Source organism: Tympanuchus pallidicinctus, unplaced genomic scaffold (assembly GCF_026119805.1).
Source record: "Tympanuchus pallidicinctus isolate F22 unplaced genomic scaffold, pur_lepc_1.0 scaffold43, whole genome shotgun sequence".
NCBI classification, from domain to species: Eukaryota; Metazoa; Chordata; class Aves; order Galliformes; family Phasianidae; genus Tympanuchus; species Tympanuchus pallidicinctus.
In genome coordinates this window covers 373679-394561 of record NW_026294762.1, presented here as the reverse complement: position 1 = coordinate 394561, position 20883 = coordinate 373679, and the positions used below count along the sequence as shown (strand labels likewise).

The window sequence follows — 20883 nt, the reverse complement described above, 5'->3', positions numbered from 1 at the left end:
CTGCCATTATGAGATTGGGAGTACTGCGTCTGGTCCTGGAGTGCCCAGCACAAGGAGGACGTGGAGCTGTTGGAACAGATGCAGAGGAGGCCATGAAGATACTTGGAGGACTGGAGCACTTCTGCTATGAGAACAGGCCAAGGAAGCTGGGGGTGTTCAGCCTGGAGAAAGGAAGACTCTCGGGAGACTTCTTTACAGCCTTCCAGTACCTGAAAGGAACTTATAACCAGGAGAGAGAATGGTTTTTGTGTGGGTCGATAGTGATAGGACAAGGGGGAATGGCTTTAAACTAGAACAGGGGAGATTGAGGTTGGATGTAAGGATGAAACTCTTCACTCAGAGGGCAGTGAGACCCTGGCACTGCCCAGAGCTGTCTGTGCCCCATCCTTGGAGCTGCCCCAGGCTATGGATGGGCCCTAGGCAGACTGGTCTGGGGAGGCACCCAGCCCACAGCAGGAGTGGGGCTGTGGGGCCCTAGAGTCCCTTCCAACCTAACTGTGATTCTGAGGTGTGTGATGAGTGCAGCCTGTGCATGGGAAGGAAGGCTGGAGCTGCTGGGAGCTGAGCTGCCTGATTGCTGATCTGGGGAGAGGGCTGGGAGAAATGGACTGGGGTTGGGACTTCAGAGCAAGAGGGCTGGAGGGGGGGGACCTGCAACACAAGCTGTGAGGGAAAATGGCATTTCTGGTGCTGCTGCTTACATAATTATGCATACATAACATAAACACGCATTACATAAACTGCTTCGATTGTTTGTGATGTGGAAACCTTTATTCTTGCATTTTATTTGTTTGGCTGTCTCCCTTTAAAGAGAGGTCAAATGATCTGCAAGAGAAGTAGGAGTACTCCTAATTTTGGAAGTTGGCCTTAATAAAAGGGTCTCAGAGTAATAGACATCTCCCATTCTGTGGAGATTCAAGGTAGTGTTTTGGCTTATTAGTAAGTTTCCTATTTAAAAACAAGCATTTTGAATATTCAGCATCCCCAACTTCACCTGAAATGTGTTGCCCTCCCTTTTGACCTTTTTGATACTTAACTCTTACAAGAAATTACTATCACTTAAAAACTTGACGGAACTGAAATAACTCCACTGTTAAATTGGCATTTACTGATAATTGCTCCTGTTTAAGACCAGGCCATGTCACAGCTGGAGAACTTCAGACCCCTCCAGTTTATGAGCTGCTGTTTGGAAGTTGAAAGGTTTGTGGCAGAAGTGGGAACACAGCAAATGACAAATCCCAGAACCGTGCACTGGGAATTCCATCATACTCTGCATTGAGATAGCAGTACTGACTTCTTAATTTACAAAATAAAACATTTCTGTTGCTTTTCAGGGTATTCACCCTCAAATGAATGGGGGAGGATATTGTCCTGTATGAATGTTGTAACAACAGATTTGTGTGGGTTACTTTATAACCAACCCCACCTCAAACATGGTTAGAAGAACCAGCAATGTGCAATTAGTTATGGGTCCTGTCTAATTGCTGCTTGTGGACCAGGTGCTAAAGCAGCTAGCTGCCTGAGCAGCCTGAAGTGCAGCTGAGCCCTGAGGGTGCAGCAGGGCTCCTCTGATGGGTGCTGCAGCAGTTCTAGCCAACTTCCAAGCAGTGCGTTTGCCCCAGCTGGTGCTCCCTATGGGGAGGAAAACTAATTCAGCCAGCAGGGCCTAGCATATCTTAACTGATGCCTCAGCAGCAAGCAATTTCTTCTGCCAGGCCATTGCAACAAGGTAATTTAGGAAGGAATTAGTATGTCCTCTCACTTGGACGGCTGCTCCATCGGGTGGCACCTTTGCATTGAAGGGACATTGTCTTTTTTTACTCCCAGTCCCCTGCAGAGCAAAAAGCTTTGTCTTATTCAGGTGAGGACCCTCAGGGAGAGGTTGAGTCCCCTCGCCATGCTCTGGGTCACAAAGAACCAGCTGAGGAGTGTGACCCTGATCTTCCTACTCCTGCTGTGGCCTCAGCCAGTGATACCCCGAGTCCTTCTGCTACAGCCCAGCTTGCTCCTGTTCAACAGGAAGTGGCAGGGGTAAGTGCAAACCTGCTGAGGGGATGGAGGACACATCCCTTCTGCTAGGAGTCTGTTACTGTTAACTGCAGGCAGCGTAGCTTGCTTGGTTTATCTGTGATCTCCTTAGTCCTCTCTAAGGTTGGTAGAAATGAAGTTTGCTTGGGTCCTTCTAGATGGCAGAATGGCAGAAGGTGCATAAAGGATGAATTCCAAAGTTTACTGTGTCAGCTGAGCACTTGCTGAGGGCTCGTGTGGAGGAGTGAGAAGCAGCTGTATGTGAGGTGGTGCCTCATAGCAGCTGGAGGGGGATCCTTTATTCCTTCCCAGCCAGAATATCTTGACCAAGTGAGCAGCTGATGCTATTTGGTTGTGAGCTGCAGCTTGCCAACCAGTGATGTACTTAGCAGGTTAATGGCACCAAGGCAGATGCTGAAGGAGAATTATGAAATTAAGTACTTAATAGAGAAAGCTCTCAGTAATTCCAGCGTAAGCTATTTCTACTAATGGTGCAGGTAAACACTTTTGGAAAGATGAGATGACTGAATGACTGCCACCTGCAGCCTTGCAGAGCAATTTTAAAGTTGGGCTTATCCTTTCTGCTTGCTGAGCTGTGGTTTCCTGGTGCAGGTGAGTTGTCATTCCTCACTGTGACTGCACATGCTGGGTGTGTTTCATTGAGTTCTGCCTGTGAAGGCTGCTCCACCTGTGACATGTGCTTTTTCTTGCCCAAAAGAGAGCCTTTTTGGCCCAATTTGGGATGAATAGTCCTCACAAGATACCAAACAACTGGGAGAGACAACAGCTGCCAAACTTGCTGCAGTTGGCATAGGCTTGTGTCTATTAGTCTGTAGCACCTGCAGTGCATGTTATGGCCCAGAAACAGTGTGAGGAAGCAGTGGGTGTAAGGGCGCAGTGGTGGCACTTGAGCACTTGCTGGTTAATCTGTGCTCACTTTCACTCTTATGAGACAGTTGGGTCTTCTAAGAAAAGGTAGTTTGGTTAATTAGAGACGTGTCAAAACTGCTATTGAGAAATAATTGTAACTTTTCTCAGGGAAAAGAAGTAATTGTAACTTTTAGACAGGGAAAAGAAGTAAGGAAGCTCTTGCACTAGGGGAGCAAGCTGGGAGCTAGATCAGGCATTACTGGTTTGTCTCACAGCTCCTGATTTCCAACAGCTGAATAGAGGGAAGGCATTTGGGTCACTAGTAGTTCTGTATGAGGTGAGGTGGTTCTGGCTTTTCATTCTGTTGTGTAGCTTGTGTGTAAAAACAGTGCTGTGAAGTCCAAGTGATGGCCTGCAAACATTTCCTGGGGCAGAGCTGTCCTGAGTGGTGAGCGCCCTCCTGATGGAGTGCTGCCTGCAGGTGTCTTTGTAAGATGCTAAAGGAGAATTTTGAAGTTAAATACTTAACCTAAGATATGTTATGCAATGTGTCTTTTGCTGGAAGCTAAGTATTAAAAAATAGTAATAATTACAGCGTTGCTGTGAAATGCTTTTTAAACTCTGGCTATTCTCTTTCACTTAAAAATAGAAAATCCAGCCTGATGTCTGAAATGTGCAGGCAAAAGTTCCAGGATTGAGGCTGCCAGCAGCGTGATTATCTTTGGACTGTCTGTGCACAGGGATCAGCCTAAAGGATTGAGATTTTTTTCTTCCCTGATATTTAAATTCTGAAGTCTATAAAGATGTAAATCTGTTAGTTTCTTTTTTTCTGGTTGGAGTTATTAGCAAACCCTTAATTTTGCAGGCGGTAATCAACAGCTTTAAGGGTGTTAATTGATAAGGATGGGAGGTAGCATACCAAGTGATCTGTTGCTGAGATAGAAGAATGACACTGGGAAGTCTGTTGTCTGTGCAGCAGCTGCTCTGCCAGGGGTTACAGGATGGTTTGGGACATTGATTCTCCTTTTACACTAAATGTAGTGACAGCACGTCTACTTGGGCATGCATTGTTAATAAACTGATAAATTGACGTGGTAATTTGGAGCTTGTGCTATGTGGGTTTGACTTCTTTTGGGACAACGTTGTGTACTGTATTCCTGATGCTTGGGTATCATTAAACAGTTTTAGGTGGTTTTGGAATTCTGGGGGAAGAGACTTGTTGATTTTTAAGGAGGTTTGCACATACAGGTGTGCAGTTTGCACTGTGGTGTATGTGGTGCTTTTTTTCTTTTACAAAAGAGCTTTTTTTCGGACTTGGAGTACTGATTGCTGAAACAGAAGATGGCATTGACTTTCCACTTCAGCTTTATCTTTCAGGAAAGTAGTGTTTATTGACAACAGGTATGCCTAATAAAGCCTTGCTTCAGTAATGTGGACTGCTTGGTGAGTTATGTGGGGGTGGTTTGGGTCACCAAACAGTATTACTGCGTTGGATTGACAGATGAGTGTTGATATGGGGAAACTATATTCCTAAAACTGTAAATAGCTCTTAATTCCTTACTGAGATATCAGATGTGGGACTGGGATGCTGGTAAAGTCACTGTGCTCTTCTGTTGTCTTGAAACTGAAAGCTGTATTGCGTAGGTAAGGGTGAAGGTGTGTGGATGGATGTCGTGGTGAGAAGGTGCTGCTGCTGCTCCAGTCGCCTCCTGCAGCACACGAAATTCCTTGTGGGCAGTTCTGTGGGAACAGGGAAGTGATGTGAGCTGTGCAAATGGAAGTGATGTAGAAATCCTCAAGATATGAAAACTTTCTTCAAATACCTAACATTGTGGTAAAGGGCTGTGATGCTGCCTGCTTTTCCTTCTGGTGCTCTGGAAGGTGCTGGGGGAATGTCCATTGCTAATTCCTATCAGAGCATCATAGGGGGTTTGAAGAAGGTTGCTCCATCACTGGTTTTTTTTGTTTTTTGTTTTTTGTTTTTTTTTTTTTTTGGAGGAGCTGATGTCTGTTATGTTAGTTAGAAAAAGTGCTTTGTTATGAACTCCTAAATAACATCTTCAGGGTGAGAGATTTGGATTTGGCCAAAGCAGACTTTAAAATTATCATTTTCAATACACAGAAAAGTGTGATAATCATCACAGTCTCTGCTGAGAAGATTAGTGCTTGGTTAGGAACTTTTAGGCATCTCTTGTAAATGGGATATTCTGTTATTTGTAGTGCTTAGGTGAAATTCAGCGTGTGTAAATGCTGATCAGTGTGTTTTCCTTGAACGTATGTGATTGGCAGTAAAGAAAGTCTTTGGTTAAAGCATTTCTGTGTGCCCCCGAAAGACTGAAATGTTCACTGATTTATTGTCCCTGTCCTGTGATTTCAGAGATCAGCAGATGGGTCGAGTCCAGAAGATGGAGATGGTAAGAAGTTTGATTGTAAATGTAAGAAACGCTGGTAGGTGTATAGAAACCAAAAATAACTTTGTGTTTTTGCTGCAGAATCTGATCGAGAGGATGGGAGCTACTGTCCGCCTGTGAAGCGGGAGAGAACTTCATCCTTAACACAGTTCCCTCCTTCTCAGTCAGGTAAATTAATTAATTACTGTGCTGCTGTATGAGGTGCGTTTCCTACTTCTGTTTCTCCAAGTCACTGCAGTCTTATTGCTGCCTGCTTTGCTTTACTCTGAATGACCACAGCAGCCACAGGCTGACTTCCCTATGATCTGTGGTAGCAAATTTAGTCGAGCCCAAAGGATTTTGATGCACAAACTTGTGTGTTTTTATTCACATGCACCTGTTTGAGCTTCTAGTGTTATGCTGTTCAATGGAAGAATTTACCAGCAATCTTTTTGCCTTGTTATGATAAAATCACCTCTTAGAATTGACATCAATGCTGTATTTTCCTTAGTTACTGTGCTGCCAGGCAAAATTTAATCTCAGCTTGTGCTTGGGTTCTCTTCGTTCTTTTTCTTCTGTTCCTCCTCAAGTGGAGAGAATTCAGTGCATTTCAGCAGTGTTCTCACCCAGCACGTGCAAGAGATGCAGATCACTGTGAAGGGCACTGATAAATTCTTCTGGTTCGTACACACCAGAGTGGTCATGTAACACCTGTGTTCACCCACAAGAAACTCTCTGGTTGATTCCTTCTCTCTTCACCAAAAAATGCCCAGTTGAGGATTATTCCAGCTGAGATACTGTGGTGCTTAAGGCAGACCTGGGGACTTGAGTCCTTCATTGTTCATCTTGGCTGGGAAAGTAGATTGGGAAAACAGTGGAAGAGAGAACAGTACAAATAAGCCCTCTAACCTCTGGCATGTTCAGTGTGATTAAAAGGTGTGGAAGTAATTGCTTCTGTCTTTTAATTGTAAAGATACAGGTGGCTGTAGAGTTTTAAATATAGCTGCTGTTAGGTTCTGCACTGGAGTGTTCTCATGTTGTGTCACCAGTGCTGTCACAGCAAGAATTCCTTCTTGAGGTGCAGGTTTTTCTGAGTTGAGCTGTTTTCAAGGCACGCTGCCTTTAATTGAATACTTTCCAAGGGCCCAGTGTGGCTGCTACATTTTCCTCATCATTCTTAATAGAAGAACACTGCACAGAAACAACAGAGATTTTCACTGTCTCTGGATCTTCTGTGAGAAGTACAGATTGTGTACAGCTCTGGAGGATCTTTGTTACTTATTGGACCTTATAATCCTAGCTTCTGTATCATCATTACCAGTTCTTTTAGTCTATAATGCCTTTTTCTTGTCTGTTGAGACTCTAATCTCTAACTCTCATTTTGTGTAATGACAGCATTTTTTAAGAAGTGGAGGAAGACAAATTGTTTGTGTGGTTGAATCCTGGATATTCCAAGAGTTCTGCATTTCTTCTCAGCATCTGCTTGCCTGGAGCTCTCAACCTGTGTTCCTTTCTTCCCTGTTCAATTCCCTTGTTCTCTTCTAATATATGTGGTTTTTTATTCTTTCACGACTTGATTTGTATGACCCAGCTCAGGTCGTGTTCTAACTGTAGAAAGTTTCAAAGGTGCTGTTTCCTTCTGTGGCCTCCAGTTTCTGCTGTGTGTGTGTTCTGCCTCAACCTTCTGGCTATGAAGGCAACCTCATTTCATTGTGTTGCTCAGAAATACAACTTAAAAGTTCATCTCCATTGTTTGCTGCTTGGAGCTTGTTGTGATTCTTCTCATCCCTCCCAAGTCTCTATTTCTGTAGTAATAAATACTCAGAAGCATTTCTAAGTGTACTGCTCACTACCAAAGCAGCCTACTTTTTCATACTTTGACAGTGAAAACTCAGTGCCTTTTACATAGTTACTGTTTTATGCATTTTTAGTGGTAGGTTAGAAGTAGCTGCTGCTGTGATGCTGACAAGCTGTTGGTGTAATGTGAGATTCATTCATTTTTTTGAGGGTGATTTTATTGCATTGCTGCAGTACTCTGCTTCATTGTGTGAAGCTCAGTCTCATGCCTGACTGTTACATAGGAGTTGCCTCATAGCTGTGTAATTCCTTATCTTCTCTGAACTGTCTCATGCTGCTCAGGAGGTAAGGCTTCATTTCAATTTTCATTTTGACCCCAGTAGCCACCTAGCAATGGCCTTCAGCTCGCTCTCCTTCACAGGAAGATGCTTGTGAAGGTAGGTTGGCATCCTGTAATGAAAACACTTGGAATGACTTACGACTTCTTAGTTGCAACTCATCAGTGAGAGGCTGTGGTCCTTAGACTCACAGCAGATCTTCAGTGTGTGTCTCAAAAGCACGTGTTTACTCTGTCGTGGTTATTTTGTATTGCAGGAGCAGGAATGCAGCAACTTGTCTCTGCAGTAAGTTTAGGTGTTGCTTGTTTCTTGTGCAGATGCTTTGTGTAACCAGGTGGAGTTTAACCTGCTGAGATTTGCCACTCAGATAAGTGTTTGTCCAGCTAATTAGCCCTTGATCTTAGTGAATTTTAGAATTATCATTTCCACCCCCCTATTTGTAAGTAGGTAAAAATCAGTTTGTCCTCTGTTGTCATCTCACAAGACAAAGACTCTTCAGTTGACAACATGCCTCTCTTTTGGAGAGATGCCACTCCACAGTGCAGATGTTTTACTTTTGTACTGAGTCACCAGGGAGCCCTGACTGAGCAGCTGAAGTGAAAGGCAGAAACTCTAAAAAGACTCTGACACTGGAAGATGTAGCCAGCCAGAAGTATTTGGAAGTTATTAAAGCATGTGCTCTAGCAGAACGTATCTGTGTCTGCAAAGTCTGTCGTGTCCATGGAAGTAACATAGTGCTCCAAAAGTAATGCCTCCCACACGCTGCTAACGGCAGTTTCTCTTCACTCAGCAAGGCCCAGGCAAGTCAGAGGGCTGGACAGCTGTAAGTGATGACTGACTCTAACTTGAAACTTAACCTGCAAGTCCAGACTGTGTCTGGGCAATACATTGTTCTGCAGCTGTGAAAGATGGATTTCTTTCATGGACTGTTGACTTTTCTTGTTAGTCCAGACAAAACAGAACAACAGTGCAGAAGGATTTTACCCAAGTGCTTTGAACCTTGCTGTTGTGTGCTACTAATGCCTGTGATTCAAGTAGTTTAAGCAGTGGTGGGAAGTGTCCCAGCTTTAAAAATATGCCACTATAAACGTGTGTGGAAATCTGTGTATGCTGCCTTGTAAAGGCGTGCCCCCAAATAGCTGGGGAGGACTTGATATAAACAATCTGTCCAACCTTTGAAACTGCTGTTGTGCAGTCCTGGTGAAATTCCATTACTTCTTTTTCAGGAAAGCATTACTTTCTGTAGATGGCAATTTTACATTTGGTGTGTAGAGGCTCTCTAAGAGCTTGCTTGCATACTTTTCTCTTTGTCTAAGGCATACTTAATGCAGTATATGCAAGTTTCTACTGCCTTGATTTGGAGGATCACTTAATCATACAAGATCTGAGTGGAAGGGACCTGTAAAGTTCCCACCTGCTGCCATGGCAGGGACAACTTCCCCTAGATTGGGTTGCCCAAAGCCTCATCTAACCTGGCCATGAGCATCTCCAAGGATGGGGCATCCTCACCTTCTTGGGTAGCCTGACCCAGCGCCTCACCAAGCTCTGAGTAAATAATTTCTTCCTAGTACCTAATTTAAACCTCTTCTCTTTTAGTTTAAAACCACTGTCTCTTGTTCTGTCATGACAGTAGCTGACAAAGAGTCCCACACAGCTTTCCTGCAGGCCTCCTTAGGTCCTGGAAGGCCTCTGCAAGGTCTCTCTGGAGCAACCATCTAGCCAGATCCTTATCTGCCAAGTGGTCCATCTATAAAGCCGTGCCTTTCTGCTTTAGAGACCAAGGTGCTGTGTGTAACATGCTTTGCACAAGCCCAGGTAGATGACGACTCCTGCTCTTCCCTTATCCATCATACTGTGGCCCAATTGCTGTTAGCTTCTCTGAGGGTGAATCGCCACCAATTGTGGTGGCCAAGTTGGCTGTCGTCAATCATGTTATTCTGTGTGCCTTAACATGGAAGGAGAATCTGCTTCATCACTTGGAACTCTTAGAACAGGACCACTAAGATATCAGAGGGCTGGGGCCTCCAGTGAAGAAAAGTAGAGTGTACTGAGATTGTTCAGCTTGGAGAAGGAAAGGCTGTGGAGGGACCTCATTGAAGGGAGCATGTAAACAGGAGTGGGTATGACTGTTTATGAGGATGGATAGTGATGGGATAAGGGGGAGTGGTTTTAAATGAAGATGGGGAGGTTTAGGTTAGAATTTAGGAGGAACTTCTTCACACAGGGTGGTGACACACCAGAACAGGCTGCCCAAGGAGGCTGTGGATGCCCCATCCCTGCAGGCATTCAAGGCCAGGCTGGATGTGGCTCTGGGCAGCCTGGGCTGCTGGTTGGCGACCTGCACACAGCAGGGGTTGGAAATAGATGGTCTCTGAGGTCTTTATCAACCCAGGCCATTCTGTGATCTTGTTGGACACAGGCAAGTAGCTTCCCAGGACTTCCTTTTTTTACCTTTCTAAAAGCAAGGGTTGTGTTTCCCCTTATGGTTGGTAGGAGTGCATTTCCTACTTGATGTGCACTTATTCTTAGGGGATCTTTTGAGCTGCCTGTGAACTAAAGGCTCAAGTAGATTGAGTTAATGGTGAGGGTTGTTAATATGTTAGTGTTAGTTATCTAGTGCTTGTGGGCACTGTACTGTCAGTCTTAAGCCTTTCAAAGAGCCTAGGTGGCAGTTTCCTCTATTTGTCAGATACTGCAAATATAGCTGGAAGAAAAGTCTGAAGGATGGTGTGTGGTTTGTTTCACGTTCTGTCTCTTCTAATTGGTCATTCAGGATAGAATTCAGACTAGGAGCACTGTTTGCCTTCCCTCCTGGCTGTGAAATTTGCAATTACTTTTTCAGGAGAAACAAAGCTGTGAGGAACTGTGTATTTTTGTAGCTGTGATACTTTTCTAGTGTAGAAAGAAACAAACTAAAAACATAACTAAATAAAGCAAATGATCAGAAAAACTGTTTGATTTGCAATCTCAGTATTTGGAGAAGGAGCTTATAATCAAGAATGACATACCCAGCTTCTCTTTATTTTTCTTTTTACTTGACAACAGTAACAAAGAACAATGTCTTTATGCCATCAAGCTTCTGTGAACCTTCTGCAGGCAATTCTGACTCAGAGCCGGGTGAGTTTCTGTGTTTCTCCCTCATTTTTCCTCAGCAGAATGCTGAGTATCACAGTTCAAAATACTCTGACACTTCTGACCCCAGGCCATAGCTAGGAGCATGGAAGTGGTGCTGCTGGTCTTCAGCCTTTTCTTGCTTCATTGCTTTTCCTCATGCTTCCCAGAGTTAATAACAAATATCAAAACTCATGAATGCTTTGGGAGTGATGGAGTGCAACATGATTCTATTCCCATCTGTTAACCTCAAGATGAAACGTCAGGGATGTGTCATTTTTTGACCCAAGGTTCTTTTTCTTTGACAAATTAAAATCATCCACAGCCAATGGCTGTGATTATGTTGAACCACGATTTCTGAACCTGGTGTTCACACTGCTGCTGATTCTGTTGGTCACCCTTGTTCCTTCAGCTTGTTATATTGGTGCCACTGTTTTCATCTGGTACTTCATGGGTGTGAGGATAATGAAGTGCATAAGGATGCAGAGATGGTAGGCTTATTCTGAGTGCAGCTGCTGCCCTCCCTCCAAGATAGCATTTAATGAAATGATTTTATCTTTCAGGTTTTTGGGGAAACTGATTTTGTGGTAGTTGGGGATTTGATTTTTTTTTTTTAAATGCTGGCATTTCCATGGTTGTTTTATCGAAATGCCTTAGCTTCAGTAAGTGCAACCATAGGAATTTTTCACCTTCACATTAGGAAAGCATAAGGTGGCAGCTAATGTAATTATATGGAATTAATGAAACAATTTTTACTTAGCTAGTGATACTTAACAGTTTGTGGTTGTTCATCTGTCGTGCTCTGTCATGCTTCTGATGACTGTCATTCTTTTTGTAGTATGATTCTCACTTAAAATCTGTGAGGAGGAACTCCGTTTCTCTTGTGAAAATGCTGTTGTGTGTTTCACCTGAAAACCAGTTTTGAACAATTGAACATCATCTCCTTTCTGAATGTTTGTCTGCTGTGATGATCGCTGGGGATGTCAGCATCGCCTGGAGGAAAGGATCTTGTTTGGAAATATCATTATGACTTTGCTGTGGGTGTTTATAAAGCTTGTGGCTTGTTACAACGGAGCAGCAGGAGCACTTTGTGGCTGTCGTAAAATAGTTATAACTTACTCTATTTTACAGCTGTCTTTATAATTCTGTTTTGTTTCTAGAGGAAAAGAGCAGTGGGTTCCGGCTAAAACCACCAATCCTTATTCATGGTCAAGCTCCTAGTGCAGGTGAGTTCAGTGTTTCCTTCAGAAGCAAAATGAAACACAGTAATTCCAGCACTTTTAACATACTTTGGAATTTTCAATGCACGTTGTGACTGGAACATGGCAGAAGGTGTGCACAGCACCTCAGGGCTGTGACTTGGCTCAATCATGCACTTCTGAAATGCCTCTGCTCACCGTGCTTTGGCTCACGGCAGTCCTTGGCTGCTGAGCTTGGTTCCTTTAGATTCAAACTGGAGCAGAAGGTTTACTTGAGGAGTGTGCTGAAATGATTCCTAGCTGTTGGTGTGTCTGCCCCTCCTTTCCTCTCTGCTCTTTCAGTATAACACAGTTGTGGCTTTCTTATGACAGCTGTTCTGCTGTGCTGTTGTACTCTTGAGCTTCACCTTTGCTAACACTGGTCTTGCTAGTATAGGAAGGACATAAATGCTACAGAAATGATTATGGGAATTCAAAGAAAAAACTGATTTTGGTAGTGGAAATATTTGTAACGTATTTGGAATGTGTATGTTCTCAGGAAATGTAGTAAGTTAAAATACATAGATGAAATTTGATCTGTGTTCTTATAAAAAGCTGATGTGAATGCTTGGTCATAAGATGGCATCCATTGTCACAGACTTTGGGATGGGAGGCCCGAAACAAAACTAATTACAAATATTAAAGTGAGTTTTATGGGCAGCTTTTTGTCACAGCATCCTAATGGATTAAGGCTTCATTTTTATTTTCTTAGTTTTTGTCTTTTTTATCATCAAAGAAATCTGAATCTTTTGGATTTGCCTCAGCCTTCTGGAGTTGATGTTAGGATTTTTTTTTAGGCTCTTTTATGTCAGGTGCCTTTTGTTTTTTAATCAGAGCTGAATTAAAGAGTCGTAGAGCCCTTTCTCTTCCTACAGCAAACTGGAGAGGCCAAGTTAACAGCCTGAAAAGCCTTGTTAAAAGAAATGACATGCATATTTATTGTGCTGTCCATACGCCTTATCATATGAAGAATGAAGAAGTTAATCTGGAAGTGGCTTAATTAGAGGGAGAATGGGAGACTTGGAAAATGGAGCTGACTAATGGTGAATAGATAAGATTGGTTTCTTTCTATTACATTTTCAACTTCTTTTTCTGAGTTAATATCATAAACTCTCCTTGCACACTTTCCTGGGTAAGCTAGGGAATAGTCCAGTGGCCAGAAGGAAGAGGGCTGCCTTCTCTGGGTAGGACTGACTCTTCCTTCAGGGTGGGACGAGGCATGGGAAAGAAGGGTGAAATCTACCTTCAGTTAAGTGTTCTATTACCTGTTTTGTTGGAAACATTAGAAGTGGAAAACAATGTCATCTTCTCTACAACTCTTCGTAGCTCTTGAAAAAAACTTTTCCACTTGCAGGTCTCCCAAGCCAGAAACCGAAGGAACAGCAGCGAAGTGTGCTCCGTCCTGCAGTGCTACAGGCACCACAGCCAAAAGCTTTCTCACAGATGGGTAAATAATGCTTTTGCTTTATTGAGTCTGCTGAAGAGTCCAGTCCATGCCAACAGACAAGCTAGAAATGTGCAACAGAGGAGGGGCAGAAATACTAAATACGTTTTGTGCAGCATTCTGACTTTGCTCAGCAGCTGCCTTTGTTTTTCTGTTTCTCTGTTCTGAACAGAAGCATCTTGCATGTGAAGTGTGTCTGTGTTACATAGAAGGTAACACGACCAAGCCTTCAGTTTTTGTGTGGATGACAATCTGGCATTACCAGGCCCTGGACTTGGTAATCATTGCTTGATTTTTGAAATAAAACTACCTTCTAAGAGTATGGATTTGCAGTCTCGAGTGACAGCATCAGCCATCACATAATAAGCTGCTGCTTCTGTGGTAGATCTGCAGTAGCTGCAAAGTGATGTGAAACACCTGCATCGCTGGCAGATGCCACCAGACTGAGAAACTTTCTGGAGCAGTGGCTCTGAGTTACACTTTGCATTGTTAGCATGCTCATGTTGATTGCTTGATGTATGGTGGAAGGCAATGCAGCTAATAGAACTGGGCCTGACTGGAAAGTGAGAGTTAAAGTTGTTTGAAATCCGTGTCTCTTAAACTCTTATGCTTCTGTTTTGCTCTTTTGCTTTCTGTTATTTGGAAATTTACCTCACCTGAAACAGGAGTAACCTCAGCTGCAGCTGCGTGCGATGTTGAGCCAAACATTTCTAGCTTGTCTGCTGGCATGGGTTGGATTCTACAGCAGACTCAAATACTGGAGTACGGATTTACAGCAGGAGGTCATTGTGTATGTAGCTGGATCAGCCCGAAGAGGAGCCCTCAAGTACTAAATTTGAAGGAGCTTGCTTGCAGTTGTATGCATTGAAGCCTGTGCAATATTTCCACAGACTGTAACGTTTTGCTGACCTGCTTGATGCATTTTAATTTTGTTGCTGCGAAGAGTTGCTGAACTGCTGTCCTTATGCCTCTGCATCACAAATCTGTCGTGCAAAAAATACTGTGGGAACTGTGTGGTTGCCATTGCTGTGTTTCCTGTATTTAAAAAAAGCAGTATGCCATTTGCTAAGAGAACTGTTGCTTCTTTTAGGATCCTCTAAATGTCTAGAAAATGAATGTCAGCTTCTTGTTTCTCGTTGCAGTTCTGAGCAGTGGGACCAATGGTGTAAATATCCCACCAGATTCTGCAGCAACATCAGAATCTCTAAGTAATGCAACACTGAAAAGCTCTGACTCAGAAGACAAGGTGAGTTGGAGAAGGATTTAAAGGACACTCAATTTGTCAGAACTTAACAGGTTTTATTCACAGAATATTTAATGCAAGTGTGGGCCCATCGGTGGGGATTCCCTGTACTTACATCTGTGCTTACCTGTGTTATGTACCCCTGGAGTACTGGTAGGTTTTGCACTGTCCCAGTAGCACACTGTGGCTTTTCTTATTTGCTAAATCAAGAACTGTAGCAAAAACTTGATGAATTCAAATACTGTAGACCAGAACAGAATGGTTTTAATAGTTGTCCTGGCTCTGCAGAGTAATATTTGTTTGCTTTTCTGTTTTGTTTTCCTGACTTTAGCGAGGTCCCTGACAGATCTTTGCCAGCATTATCTTTAAAACCAGACTGGGGATGTGTGCTTACTGGGTGGAATTAAAAGTGGATGGAGGGTGGCTGAGCCACTGAGCTTCAAGGGTCTGAGTCTGGTTCAAAATCTAACGAGTAGCTGATGCCAGAGGGCTTCCTTTGGAGTTGATGCAGAGGTTGGCACTATCTCATCTTTGTGCAGAGAACTTGGCAAGGTGGAGTGAATCTTATCAAGTTTTTGGATGCCGGTCAATTGTAGGGTGGGGAGAAATGGTCAGTGTGTTGGAATATGGGGCCATGCAGAGAAATGTCAGCAAGTAGGAAAATTAGACCAGGGAAAATCAATCAAAAGTGAGCACATACAAAGGCCTTCATCTGGGTGTGTTGGACTCGCATATCATAAGGACAAAAGACTGGATACAAAGCAGCTGTCCAGACAAAGGCTTAGAGGTCTGGCTGTTACACAGCGATGCTGAGACGAGTTAATATGTGCAGAGCTTATTAGTGAATCATGTTGATAACGAACTTTAAGGTTAGTGGCATTTATTTTGGAGAAGGGGAAGAGGGAAGATCTTCCATCCATGAAAACAAGTTTCCCAGCAAGACTCTTCCCCTGGGCATTTTCTCCAGTAGATCAGCTTTAATCCCTTTTAATTGTTTCCATATAGCTATATTTGCTTTCATCAAGACCTGCTCAAACTTCCTACTTTTATGACAGTGCCAGCTGGAGCATTTGTTGAGCTTTATGCATGAATATTGTTGGGTCCTCTAATGTAAATCAAAAGCTTTAGAGCTATAGGGTTGGAAAGGGGGAGGACATGGAGGAGGTGATTCCCCTGCAGTTGTATGGTGCAAATAAAAGGCCCTCAGCACTACAAAAGGTTCAAGAGCCATGGCATCCTGTGAAACAATGACAAGTGAAATATGGAGGAGGTGACAGAGAATGTGTTGGGCTGCTTCACTCAGACACATTAGGTGAAGGAAAGTGATGGTTCCCTTCTCCTTGCTGCTGGGTGGCTGTGTCAGGAATGCTGTGTGTAGCCAGGCGATGCTGCTGTGAGCAAGGTGCTTGCAAACCACCAGGTGTTTGTTCAGTGCAAGTGACGTACCTGATGGTGAAAAAACTGGCCGTGTTTTGCCTGGGTAAAAGAAGACTAAGAGGGCAATTCTCTCAGCTATCTAGTGTGAGATTTTACCAAAACAGAATGAGACCTGGAAGTGCCCATTAAAAGAAAAAATTAAAAATTCAGATGTAACAGGAACAGGCAAAGGGGGAGGTTCTAATTGCAGAGCAAATGCATTCAGACACTGAAACTGGCTTCTGCCATCCTTAGATTTGTATTTAAACTTGACTGTATGACGTCCCAGGCAGTCAGCAGAGGTTGACTTGGAAGCTGATACTCTTTTGAGTGCAGTTTTGGACCAAATGGTGTTTAGAAATCCCTGAACTACAAATGTCTGAATTGTGTGACTCCTTGAAAAAGATCTCTGAATAAAACCAGATTTGTTTCAGATATAAAACTTGCCTTGTAGCTCTGAAGATGTGACTGGCTTGTTATGGCAAATGACTGTGACTTGCCATATTACAACATTCTTTGTTTTGTTTTGCTTAAAGAGAATGGTCTTAATCATTAATCAAGCTTTCAACTTCTTTCTTTAGGCTGAAGAATGTCAGAAGAAAGAGTCCAACAGTACTTCAGAGGATGACAGCGGGGACAAGGCAGAACTGAATGCACAGCAAGCCTTTGTATTTGGACAGAACCTAAGAGACAGAGTTAAGGTAAGTGCAGCTCATCTCGACTGAGTTGATGTATTTATGTGAGGATAAAACACAGTGGAGCCAATCATTTGTAGGCATGCTGAAGTTGTCAATTAGTTAATGGTCAGTGGTTTCAACACTGCATGTGTGTGAAGCCAGCAGCTGTGTGGGCAGCTTGGCTGATTAGTGAAACAGGTCTTCCAGTTATTTAATAAACTTATATTACTGCTGTAAAGAAAAACATCTAGTGCATAAATCTGAATATCAGTCAATATAGTATTTTCTTGTACCTTTTGGGTCACAGTGAAGTTGCAATGTGCTGCTAAGGTACTCCAGTACAGCCAAGATTGACAGAAAAGATAAGGAAAGAAAATGGGGGCAGTCTGAGTTCAAACCTGAGCATGAAGTGCTGGGGTTGGATTGTATTACACAAAGGTACAGACAGGTTTATGCAGGTTTCCTAGCATAACAGAAGGAAAATACGACTGGGACACAGACTTCATGGTAGGAAATCTTTGTGGAAGAGCTCTTTCCTGAGGGGAAGTGAAGAGGTGAAAATCCTGTGATCTGTAGTTGAAGCTGTCCTAACAGATGTGATCTTTGTAGCTGGGAGACGAAAGCGATGAAACTGCAGATGTGCAGAATGCTGGCCTTCCAACATCAGACACCCCTTCTGCAACAAACTATTTCCTACAGTACATCAGCTCCAGGTGAGATGCACTGTGCATGCAGGGCCTGTCACTGTGCCAATGGAAACCCAGGCTTCTGAATAGAGGGAGTAGCAAACCTCTGATTTTTTTCTGACTTACTTTTGTCTATAATTTCTGTTGTTGATGGTGATTACACAGAACAGCTCCTTCTGTAAAATAGATGTGTTCATAATGTGATCTCAGCTGTGCAGTTTGGGTGCCTGTACTTACGAGAGCCTCCAGGATGTTTTCTTCCTACTCGTTTCTACAGTTAAATCTACCATTGGAAGATCTAAGGAATTCTTTCAGAACAGTTTTGGTTTATTGAGCCATCTTTTCCCAAGACCTTACAGTATAATGGCAAATGTAGAGCCTTGTTTATTCCCTTGAAGTACTTTAAAACTTACTGATCAGTGGAATGGAGGTTGCTAAGAGTGTGCAACAAACTTCAAGCCATTGCTGAAGCATGACAGACACGACACTGTGATGTGTGCCTGCATTACTTAAGTAATAACTTAAGAGAGCCTTCGTGCTGTGCCTGGAATGTTGTAGGTAGCACTGCTGTCAGTTGCACTGTCCGTATAGACACAGATGGCAAATATATAAAAAGAAGTGTTGTTTTATCAGAGTGGGGTGTTTGCTGGTGCTGTGATCTCTGCAGGTACCCTGGTTACCTGGTGACTTAAAAACAGTTGCATCTCTGTGAATGATAAGGGAGAGAAGAGTTCAAAGAGAAGTGGTTTGTTCGTGGTGCTGAGCTCTGCAGAGCAATACAGAGGGTCCTTACAACTAAACAGGTCTTTGAGAGACCTAAGAAGTCATTGTGTTAAAAGATTTGGTGGAGATATGCATGAGCTGAGTGAGAAAGTAATGCAGATTTTACATGTGCACCAATTAGCTCTGAACTGACAGTCTGCACCTTGATGTTGGTGTTGCTTTGTGACAGTGTTGGCTTAGTAGTGGTAAAAGAATCAAGTAGTGTTACAAAGGACAGAACTTCTTTCACAGCATTGTCAGCTCAAGTAATTACTTGGAAAGTCAAGGAAGGGGCCAATATGTGATGGATCTCTTAGCAGCAGAGAAGTGGAGCACTGAAGATGCAGATTGTTTGATGCCTTGGAATAACTATGGAAGTGTTGGTGTGTGCTTGCCTTGCCTCTACTTTGAGTTTTTAAGATCCTGTTCTCTTATGTGAGCTTCAATGCAAAGCAGGTGTGAGGAGCTCGTTTTGCAGTCTGAGTCCTGTTTGGGGTTTCACAGGATGCTCTGGGCAGGTAGAGGATGTCAGAGTGGTTGTCTGCACACCCGTGTTTGTTCGGAAACATGTCTTAGCTTTAAATTGGAGACACCTAATATGTGGGCTTCAACTGTCTGTATCTCTCAATCTCCATAACATCCGCTGCCATATCTTGATTGAGTCTTCATTGGGGAAGATTTACTCATAGTAAGTCAGTTGCCAGAAACATGCTTCTGAGTTTGCCTTTTTTTTGTTGTTGTTGTTGTTTAAACCAATAAAGTTTTGCAACCAGAGCCCATTCCAGTTAAACCTACTTCAGATGTCAGGCAGCACGTAAGAAGCAGTTAGTGACTTTTTGGAAAAAAGAAACCTTTGTTGCCCTTTTCAAACAATTAAAGTCTGCTGGTAAAAATGTCACCTGGGGGAGGCTGCCTGTTCCAAGGAGATGTAACAGCTGAGACTCCATGGTGAGGCTTCTCAGGAAAGCTGTAATGCAGCTTATCTGGTGAAAGGCATTACTCAGCCCTGCTGCCTCTGCTTCAGCTGTGACTCTGCACGTCTTTGTTTCAGCTCCTCCCCGGCTCTCTCTGAAAATTGACCTGAGAACATGTAGTAGTTGGAGTTTGCTCTGCTCACTTTCTTAGGGATTTGATCAGTAGAGGATAAACACGTTTTACTGACTTGCAGAAACTTTTTTCTCCCTTCCAGTATAGAGAACTCTACAAACAGTGCAGATGCATCGAGCAACAAGTTTGTTTTTGGACAGAACATGAGTGAGCGAGTCCTAGTGAGTATCCACTGCCTGTGAAACATTGCCATCTTCTGTGCAGCTTCTGCTATGGGTTCTCACTCAGGAAACGTGACAGCTTTTAATTGCACCTCTCACTGGGGTGCTGTGTAGGTAACTGAGTGAGATCTGGGGGTGTTGTCATGAGCTGCTGCCTGCAGCTGCAGTGCTGTCCAGGATTGCCAAATCCAAGCAGTTTAAAAATGGGACAGCTTGCTTCTTTGCAATGATTTCTTCAGTATAAATACCTGAAGATGTTGCTCTCCTTCAAATGAACAAATTCAGTGACATGGCACCCCAGAGGATGGGATTCCAAATCCAGCAGCAGTTCTTTGCTCAGCTGTTTACCGACCCCAGGTGTGATTTGTAGTGCCTTACTGTTTTCTGTTTATTTTATTGTTATGCTGTTGCAAAAGGGAAGCACCTCACTGCATTCCTCACTGCTGGGCAGGGAGCTGAGCTCGCTGTGTCTCGAGTAGAACTGTAGCTGAAATTGATTTGCTTTCTTTGAACAGAACTTCAAATTAAGAGCTGCAGTTTGGTTTCAGTTCAGGAGAAAATGATTTGAGTTGTCTGTGTGGTCAGGCTCTGTCCAATTCCTTGGCCTGGGGTAGCAATGCAGCTCTTAATGTGAAAACAGCGTCATTGGGATTCTCCTTGTGTGTGGTTTGTCAACAGTAGTGTCATCTGCTGGTAAATCATCACTAGTCTTGTTCTGCAAAGCTATAATCAGTGTATGCTTTCCTCTTGCTTATCTCATTTTCTTTTTTTGTGATAGAGTCCACCAAAATCAAATGAAGGCAGCACAGAGAGTAATAAGGAGAATGCTGCTACGGAGTCTGGGTCTGAATCGTCTTCTCAGGAAGCCACACCAGAGAAAGGTAAAAACCAGAGCATTGTTTTAGGAATGGTAGATAAACCTCAGCATCCTATTCCTTTGTTTAAAAAAAAGAAGTGGATGTTGCTTTTATTGTTGAATCTGACCAAAGATAGAGCCGGGGGGTGGGGATTGACAAACTGGGTGCTGTAGATTGCTTGCCTTTAATATATAACCTCTGCAGGCTGTGCCGTCTTTCATGGCTTTTCTGCAGCAGTGTGACTGTATTCAGCAGTGAAAGCAGCAGGCATGAGTAGAGCAGATACTTTGGCCCTGCACAGCGCAGCAGAAGTGTGGCAAACTGTTCTTAAGAACACCCTGCTGCAGTTCTGGTACCTGGACGCTTGAGTCAGCCGCACGTTGTGTAGGTGCACCAAGAGTGGTGCTGGGACAGAGGGCTGCTGGCTGCATTGCAGACTTCTGGGGCTCCTTGCAGTTCTGTTGCCATCTGCTGTGATTTTCTCTGAATTCGGGTGTACCTGGAGGCCCTTAGGAGCACTGTGTGATGTTTTGTTCTCAAAATAAACTTTCAAAATGTTGTTCAGCTAATAATATTTCAGAATCCCTGGCCGAGTCTGCTGCAGCCTATACAAAAGCAACAGCAAGGAAGTGTTTGTTAGCAAAGGTGGAAGTGATTACTGGGGAGGAAGCAGAAAGTAATGTTTTACAGGTAAGAAACGTATGCAGAGATCTGTGAGCTTGTGAGCACCCAGGGAATGCCCAGCACCCCATTCCCAA

The 20883-nt window shown here is 43.4% G+C and overlaps 1 protein-coding gene across 13 annotated transcripts in view; it reads left to right on the top strand.

Annotated features, from left to right (window-relative positions):
- The window catches only part of RANBP3 (RAN binding protein 3), a 40519-nt gene that overhangs the window by 15610 nt on the left and 4026 nt on the right, over nt 1–20883 (top strand). For 4 of the 13 annotated variants that reach the window (XM_052702116.1, XM_052702114.1, XM_052702123.1 and 1 more), the window contains 12 exons: nt 1828–2031; nt 5276–5312; nt 5391–5477; nt 10469–10540; nt 11695–11760; nt 13127–13219; nt 14359–14462; nt 16457–16576; nt 17162–17265; nt 19190–19268; nt 20047–20149; nt 20691–20815. In XM_052702116.1, coding sequence (XP_052558076.1) covers nt 1828–2031; nt 5276–5312; nt 5391–5477; nt 10469–10540; nt 11695–11760; nt 13127–13219; nt 14359–14462; nt 16457–16576; nt 17162–17265; nt 19190–19268; nt 20047–20149; nt 20691–20815 — 1194 coding nt within the window. The remainder of the gene's footprint in view (nt 1–1827; nt 2032–5275; nt 5313–5390; nt 5478–10468; nt 10541–11694; nt 11761–13126; nt 13220–14358; nt 14463–16456; nt 16577–17161; nt 17266–19189; nt 19269–20046; nt 20150–20690; nt 20816–20883) is intronic. The other 9 variants (XM_052702121.1, XM_052702120.1, XM_052702122.1 and 6 more) reach the window with 4 other exon arrangements.